This window comes from Epargyreus clarus, unplaced genomic scaffold (assembly GCF_041222505.1).
Source record: "Epargyreus clarus isolate Ecla_fem2 unplaced genomic scaffold, WU_Ecla_fem_2.2 ptg000018l, whole genome shotgun sequence".
NCBI classification, from domain to species: Eukaryota; Metazoa; Arthropoda; class Insecta; order Lepidoptera; family Hesperiidae; genus Epargyreus; species Epargyreus clarus.
This window is the reverse complement of record NW_027332226.1, coordinates 10716559-10724882: the sequence shown is the minus strand read 5'-3', so window position 1 is coordinate 10724882 and position 8324 is coordinate 10716559. Positions and strand designations below refer to the sequence as shown.

The window sequence follows — 8324 nt, the reverse complement described above, 5'->3', positions numbered from 1 at the left end:
ATCAGTATAACAATAATGATTATTTTCACTCCTTAATCGTAAATAAATAAGCTCAAATGTGTATCACTTAGCGTATAGTTAAGCAAAGTGCTTAGATAATTATTTTCAAATAGCAAATAGATCAGCAAAAATCACGAAAGTATTAAAATTATATAAAGATGTCGAAGGAAAAAGTTGTATTTCATCCTATTATAAGTTCTATACAGCGAATCGCTCTATACGAAACGAAAGCGGTGAGTTTATTAAAACACTTACGACAGTAGCGATATGATTTTCGATTTCAGGCTTGAATTATACGGTCTTGGAAATTTAATAGTTGGTAAAACAAGGTTCTTTTATCTGAAATCTTGCCGCCCCCTAAATGTAATTAAGTACATGATTTTAGAATTTGGATGAAAGGCCCTTAACCCATACCCAAATGATTTCTCTAACCCTTTTGAGTCCACACGCTCGTAAATCACAATTAAATGGAACTAAAGTTGCTCATAGGCAAGAAAAATATGGGATGACCTGTTTATTTTCACTGATAAAGTGCGAACCCATTCTATGCCATTTTTTTGAACCCCCATAAAGCTATTGTTACACCTAAGCAAATTTATTAAATGTTTAGATACATTGAAAGAAAAGGTAAATCAATAACAATATAATAAAGTCTTATAATATTCTGTTTCAGAGATTTTACCTAATCGGCTCAAACAACACACAGACTAGATTCCGTGTGCTCAAAATAGACAGAACTGACTCTAGAGACCTGATACTGGTGGATGATAAAGTGGAGTACAACAAGCAGGAAATACACCAGCTGCTGAATATGATTGGCTTCGGGAACAGAACAGGCCGCACTGCTGGCTTCAACAAACTTGTCTCTGCTTTCGGGATTGTTGGTAATTTCTATTAAAAAGTTTTTACTAGAATACAAAGATAGTTTTAAAATTACCTGGATATGATATTATATACATATCTTATGTGTGATACATCCATCCATAACTATAAACATATACAGATCCATTTCTATATGTTTATGGTTAATCAAATAATTGTATGTACTAGAAACATAACAATAGAGTATGAATGTATAAAATGTAAATATCTATGATAACTTTGTGTCCTTTTTTGTTAAAAAATCATTAACTTAATGTTCTGTAGTAAATTTAATTCATATGAATCAAATCACTAATTAAAACAAATATGTAACGAGCAATATGTATGTGTAAATTAGAAACAACCTTAATATGCCAGTAAAATATAAAAATGTGTATATTTCCCAACAATTATTTTCCAGGTTTCATAAGATTTCTCGAAGGCTACTACATAATCCTTGTAACAAAGAGGAGAAAAATTGCTGTGATAGGACCACATTCCATTTACAAAATCGAGGACACATCCATGATATATATTCCAAATGAAAGCAACAAGCCTCCGCACCCTGATGAGCAGAGATACGTAAAAATGTTCATGGCAATTGATTTATCAACTAATTTCTACTACAGTTATAGTTATGATGTAACACATACGTTACAAATGAATATGGCGCCCCCTAGAAAGCTGGCGCCGGCACTCTTTCCCAAGCCAGACACAGCTGCAGTGTATCACGCAAATTTAAATACCAAATTAACGAAAGATGATGAACAGGAATGCATTTGCAAAAATGTTGATAATGATGACGAAGACATATTTGAAACTTGGAAAAGGCAGCTACAGCAGAGACATGAAAAAATGGGGTAAATTTCTTTGTAGCTTAGAACTCATTGAGCATTTTTTTTCTGCCAATGCGCACAAAATACACACAAAATATAGTTATTGCATGTGGACACAAAAAATATTTGCAAAGAAATTCTGCATCCTAAAAATTGGAACTAAGGAAATTCTTATTTTTAAGCTGTAGTTTTATTTGGATGTTCAAAGTGATTTTAAAGTTTCACTTGTATGCAAATGCTATTGAACTATACATATAAAATAATCACACAGTCCAATAAATCAAATAACTTTATTTTCAGGCAAACAAGTGCCAAATTGGAGTTTGGAGTGCGGACAGTACCGGAGTGGAGATTTGTGTGGAACAGCCATTTGCTATCTGTCGTTCATTCCCAGCTTCATCCAGACTGGATCTTGTACATAATACATGGCTTTATTGAACAAAGCAATTTGAACATATTCGGTCGCCCTATTTACCTGACCCTGATAGCCAGAAGAAGCAACAGGTACGCAGGAACCAGATTCCTCAAGAGGGGTGCAAATATACATGGAGATGTTGCAAATGAAGTGGAGACTGAACAAATTGTTCATGACTCAATGCTGTCGTCGTTTACAGCTGGCAGGTAAGTTTCTTTACCTTTATCAGAAAAATTATCTACTCAAACTTTGGATAAGTTTTTGCGCTTTTTAAGCTCAGTATTGAGTCTCAGTGTGTATGTGAAATTGTGTGCTAAATACTGACTGACTGTTTGAACTAACAAAGCATATGCTAGTGGCGTTTTGTCAGATTTGTGTGCAAAACATTGAATATAAATGGATAACTAGGAAACTGCAAGGCTCACTCTTAGTCAGTGGTTGACAATATTCGGCTGGTTATAATGTGTACTTATAATATACAATAACAAGTACAAATTATAACACAATATAAATTGTATAATAAATAAAATTGCAGTATAAACAATTTAGTGAACAAAAAATGTATTATATTTCAGATTCAGTTCCTTCGTTCAGATGAGAGGTTCAATACCCAGCTTTTGGTCACAAGATGTGTCGAAAATGGTTCCTAAACCGGCTATTTCCATTGATCTCGCTGACCCCTTTGCTGAAATACCAGCAAAGCATTTTAACAATTTAATGAAGAGATATGGCTCGCCGATTATGATTCTCAATTTAGTCAAAAAGAGAGAGAAAAAAAAGCATGAATCTTTACTGACTAATGTTATAAGTAATGCAGTGAAGTATCTGAACCAGTTCCTACCCCCAGAACATGCTATACAATACTTTCATCTGGATATGGCGAGGATTAATAAGGGTGCGGATGCCAAAGTGCTTGACAAGTAAGTGCTTTTCTTTTTTTTTTTAGTAAAATCAGTATATGAGTATCATTGGATGTTAAGTGGTCTCTTCATATGTTAGGTGCAGGTTTCAAAGAGGTTTTAGTGAAGGTGCAGGAAGTTCTAATAGGCCACTTATTTTTAAAGTGATTATTTAATGACATGTCTACTGATGCTAATGACACAATCTGTAACCATTAATCTGACCAGAGGCATAGAGTGCTGGATGGTGAGTTTTATGAGCAGCAAAATTTCATACAAGAGTTTCCTATATTTCTACCGACTTCTATACTTAGAGGACTTCAATCTTCGCCCCCGCCGGCTTCGCATCGCCACTGAAATATAAGCATAGTAAAAGGTTGATTATATAATTGAAAGTCTGGCGCAATCACACTACATACATTAAAGTTAAATTGAAACATGTTGGTGTCTTTTTCATTGCAGATTGTCAGCGATAGCCCGCACAGTGGTCCGACGGCTGGGCATATTCCTGTCCTCCAAGTGTTACGGCGAGGAGATGGGTCTTCCCGGGCACCAGGCGGGGCGGCTGCAGACGGGAGTGGTGCGAGTCAACTGCGTGGACTGCCTCGACCGCACGAACACCGCGCAGTTCGCCATCGGGAAATGTGTTCTGGCTCATCAGGTTAGATTGTAGCCAACATTCAACGGGTCCTAAGGGAAGTCGCCCATTGCGACTTTCTGCAGCAATTCAATATAGCGCATTAACACGTTCAGCGCCAACGACTCACCTTGCGATCGATATAAATTGCGTTCATGTGCTGGCGACTCGCCGGGCGCGTCCAATGTTAAATATGTAAAGATAAGAGGCACTACAGACGAAATTAATGAAATCGTATTGGCATTGAACGTGTTAACCAAACGATTAACGATTCTGTTTGGTTAACGTGAGATTGTTTTAAGTAATATGCAGCGGTAAAGGGACTATATTGTGGATTTATTGCGGTTGTATTGGTATTGAATTGCAGTATCAAATCGCCATAGGTGACCTCCCATAAAGTCCACTACAGCCGCTTCCATAAAGCCTCACTTATTTATTGCAGTCACCATACTTGAACCTCGAGAGGTTCCGACCGAGGAACCGGGGTGTAATTTTCAGAATCGATAAATGCTCACCTAATATTTTTAGTTCATTTTTAATATATTATGTTGAGCCGAACTTTAGGCAATAAATTAGGTATGTGTCTGACGAAATCAAAAGTTAAAAAAATTAATGAAGACGTGATTTCTTCATAATAATATAACATTTGTTACAGCTGTACGCACTAGGACTAATTGGTCAACCGATGATAGAATTTGATTCGGACTGCGCCAGACTTCTGGAAGGCTTGTACGAAGACCACGGCGACACACTCGCATTGCAGTATGGCGGCTCTCAGTTAGTTCACAGGTACAGGTGTTTTTTGTTTCTGATAAATTTGAGGGTACACCCGATGCCAAGTTCTTGGTAATATGTAGGGAGATGTTGCTGCTCATGTCCAAGATCTAATCCCTTTAAATCCTGCGCAAGTTACGGAAAAAAGAAAAATTATGTTCTAGGTTTACGATGTTGATATAATCATCTTACCTTTGTATCCCGCGATATTTTGTTAATTTGTATTTTTTGTATTGGACTAAGGAGGCATTTAATAGATCTTCAAGAGAGATATTCAAGGCAGAATACGTAATGTAAAGATGTTTTTGATTTCAGAATAAAAACATACCGCAAAACAGCGCCCTGGTCGTCACACGGCAATGACATAATGCAAACCTTGAGTCGGTACTATTCCAACACGTTCTCCGACGCAGAGAAGCAAAGCACCATGAACCTGTTCCTAGGGCTGTTCGTACCGGACTCCTCGCGTCCTCCAATATGGGACTACCCCACAGATTACTACTTGCATCATCCGGAGGCTATGGTGTATATACCGAATAAAAGGTTTTGTAACTTATGATTCAAATTAACACTATGATTGAACACCCAAAAAGATGCTGTAGTCATTTTTTCGTAATTTGCTGGGCTAGGTTGAAAATAAGATCGTCCCTATAGTCCCGGGACTAGAATAGGGCTACGGTATCCCCTGCCTGTCGTAAGAGGCGACTAATAGGGGGGTTCTGGGGTTGCGGGCCGCAAGAGTGGGAACTCGAACCGTCCAGCAAGCAACCCCGGGAAATACGGTAGTCTGTGTGTCCGCATAGCGTCGTAAACACCAGGTGTGCGGAAGGAGCGTAAACTGCTCCCCCCAGGGCAGAGCCCGATGGGGCATCGCGCTCGGAGGACTCCGGTTGTGTTCCATCAGAGATCCCGGAGTTATCCATCAAAGGCTGAGGATGAGCACAGGGGAAGTTTTAGTGCAGTATAAATCCCACATAACCCGGCGTCGCTCAGAGTCGTCGGGTACCTTTTGAAGGTTTCCCCCTCGTAAACAAAAAAAAGGTTGGAAATAAGACTTGAATTTCCTAAATAGTCGACTGGCAAGACAACTAAGCTATGCAGGTTATCAATTTGCAGAAAAATATGTAAGATAAGAACTATGTTAGTACATACCACGGAAATTTTAGAGTTATTTTTGCAGATGTAAATGTAGTTCACAAATATCGAAAATGTACTTCTTTTATATTCTACCCTGTATCTTATATCTCGTTCTCTTTCTGCTGTCTACTTTGATTCAGGTAGTTTTACTGTGTTAGTACCTCCAAATTCATTATAAACATTGTTCTTGATAAGGCAGAAATAGGATTAGAATTATTTTCATATGCATTTTTTTACACAGATCATTGACAAAATGGTGGGACGACGAGGTGGTCCGCCACTTGCCGCTCGCCAGTAACGAGATGCGGAAGCTGTGCTGCGAGATCATCGGCATGCAGGGCGACAGCGCGCTCGAGATGGTGGACCCTTACCAAGAGCATAACCGCCCCTTTGAGTACACGGTCTTCATGGAATGCTTCGAGTTCAAGGTCAATATAATGCTTTATCGACCTTCATGCAAAAAATATTCATAGTAGTGGACTTTAAACGTTCTTGTTCTAATAAATAGTTTCGTCCCTTCCCCCCCTAAAATTTGCCGCTTTTAGCTCCAGACTACTCAGCTTATAGGTAAATCTGCCAACGTTACTAGTTTGTCATTCTGTGGTATTGTGTCCCCTGAACTTATAAATCGATTTAAGTTTTTTTTTGCTTAAAAGCTTTAAGAGTTTTCTTTGCTATTATATTGAATAGATTCAACTGTTTATCAGGTCCTTTCTTGTTTGACTCTGCGGAGTATTGAAATAATATTTTTAATATTCATGTACTTGTCTTTAATAATAATTTCAGATGGTTCATACGCTGCGGGACCTGGCGCCGTCGCTGTGTGAGAACGCGAGCCCGTTCGTGGTCCGCGGCCGCGGGCCCGGCCCGGCTAAAGGCCCCGTCTCCAAGAACCCCGTCATTAGCGGCCGATCCAGCACCATCTCTAATAACTCCAGCGAGTAATGCACTATTTAATAAATATAACTTGATAAGGGGTGTGGTAAGGGAGTCATAGTTCGCCGAGACGTTCCAGTTTTGTCCTCAGAGGTAGCGGCGCTTCTGTGGCCGACCTCAGATAGGAATATATAATCCTATCTGGGGTTGATTACAGGTGTCTACGGACGGCAGTAGCACTTGTGTCGGTGGACTGCATGCTACTTCTATATTAAAAAAATGTTTGTCAATGGCGGTGCAACTCAGGATTTTCATTTGGACTTAGTTCTTCTACGTTTTGGAACTTGCTAAAAGCTACAATGAAAACTTCCATAGTTCATTGTTATTGTTACGCTAAAGACCGCAACAAAAAAAAACATAGCAAACAAAGACTGTATCATCATGAAACCGGTCAAGAGTGATGGATAAGGAATGTCTGAGGCTATTAGGAGTCATCACGTCATGGATTTCCATTAGGATATTTCAAGTGCCATAGGGTTAAAGGGTCTTTTGGTTCAAATCGTATCTGACAAGATTACTATCCAAAACATTATTTTACCAAAGTGCAAAGTTACTGTCCTATACACAGACACTTTAGTTGTATGTATGTTACAGCTCAAACAGCGACTCGTCATCTGACGACGACCTAACGAGCTCGACACCGAGCTCTCGGCAGCTAGTGTCCCCATCTACCATGGTGGCGAAACTCCTTGGTCCCGAAGACGTTGAGGAGCCACTCCTGTTCCCCGCTATCAAGCGACACAACAGCGTCCAACTCAATGAGCCGAGTAAACGCGACATGTTGATGTAAGTTGTAGATTCTCAGTCTTAAGTTGATTTGATATCGTTTGAATTTTTTTGAAAATGGTTTTCGTAAGTCACAGTTTAACGCAACATGATAAAAAATATTGACAATTTTATTCAGAACAGCGCAGCGTTATTCAGTGAGTAGCGCAATATATAAGTATAGCTAAGAATATATATGAAAGTTATGAGATAACTGTATCTAGACGTTAGAAATCTGTGGTTCAGTATACTATCCCATTTGATTCCATAAAAAAAGCTTGTGAAAAGTGGTGATCTGAGTCATTTCTGTTTATAATTAATTTTAATACATAAAATAAACGCCACATAAATTAATTTAAAATGCCAAAATATGTACGTCGGATATTTCTGATTTAATAACACTTGATAAATACAAATTGTAAGATACTATATCTTTTTGTGTTTGCAGATACAAGCGATACGTGAATTTCGAACGACGATCAAACCCCAAATACAACCTCGAGCTCCCCATAACGATGACAGTGAGCAGTGCATTCACCATCGACAGCTCGGTTGACGTCATCCCTCCAACTGTTACCAAGGCTGCCAAAGAGATTTACCACGACTACCTTCAAAGAGGCGCTGGCATCGTTACGGTGCCTACAGACTCTTTAGCGCTATATAAGGAATATGTTAATTTCAGTCTTTAAAAGACGATAAAATATTTATTTATGAAATATAATAAAAAGCTGTTTATGATCAACCTGCGTTTTATTTTACTAATTTTATTTATACTACGAATATTTTAAATGTTAGCTATATAATAAGATAGTTTAAGTAATAAACAAATAGACTCAATACACAATTTAACATTACAGTTTTTAAATTATTACTATTGAATATTTTTAAATTATTGTGTAGGGACCGAATTCTATTTTCTATTATTCAGTTAAAGTTAATAACTATAAGTGGTTTGAACATAATAATAGAACGCGCTACAATGATTTATTATACGCAAAATAAAACTCATGATTCCTAAATGTTTATACCATGTTTGATGCTTACAAAAACATTATTATTATTAT

General features: G+C 38.0%; 1 protein-coding gene across 1 annotated transcript; it reads left to right on the top strand.

The window, feature by feature from the left end:
- Positions 1-8002, top strand: FIG4 (polyphosphoinositide phosphatase FIG4). The gene is made up of 12 exons (XM_073082666.1): positions 1-233; positions 674-884; positions 1283-1721; positions 1998-2318; positions 2688-3032; positions 3474-3672; positions 4304-4437; positions 4738-4965; positions 5801-5987; positions 6346-6500; positions 7090-7281; positions 7709-8002. The coding sequence occupies exons 1-12, from the start codon at positions 159-161 to the stop codon at positions 7947-7949; spliced, it is 2727 nt and encodes a 908-aa protein (XP_072938767.1). The 5' UTR covers positions 1-158; the 3' UTR covers positions 7950-8002.
- Positions 8003-8324: the final 322 nt, after the last annotated feature.

Excerpts from the sequence above, each read along its gene's own strand:
- FIG4 (XM_073082666.1), top strand. The coding sequence starts at position 159 with ATGTCGAAGGAAAAAGTTGTATTTCATCCTATTATAAGTTCTATACAG. Across the intron at positions 1,722-1,997 it reads CAGAGACATGAAAAAATGGG|GCAAACAAGTGCCAAATTGG; the intron begins GTAAATTTCTTT and ends CTTTATTTTCAG. Across the intron at positions 7,282-7,708 it reads AGTAAACGCGACATGTTGAT|ATACAAGCGATACGTGAATT; the intron begins GTAAGTTGTAGA and ends TTGTGTTTGCAG.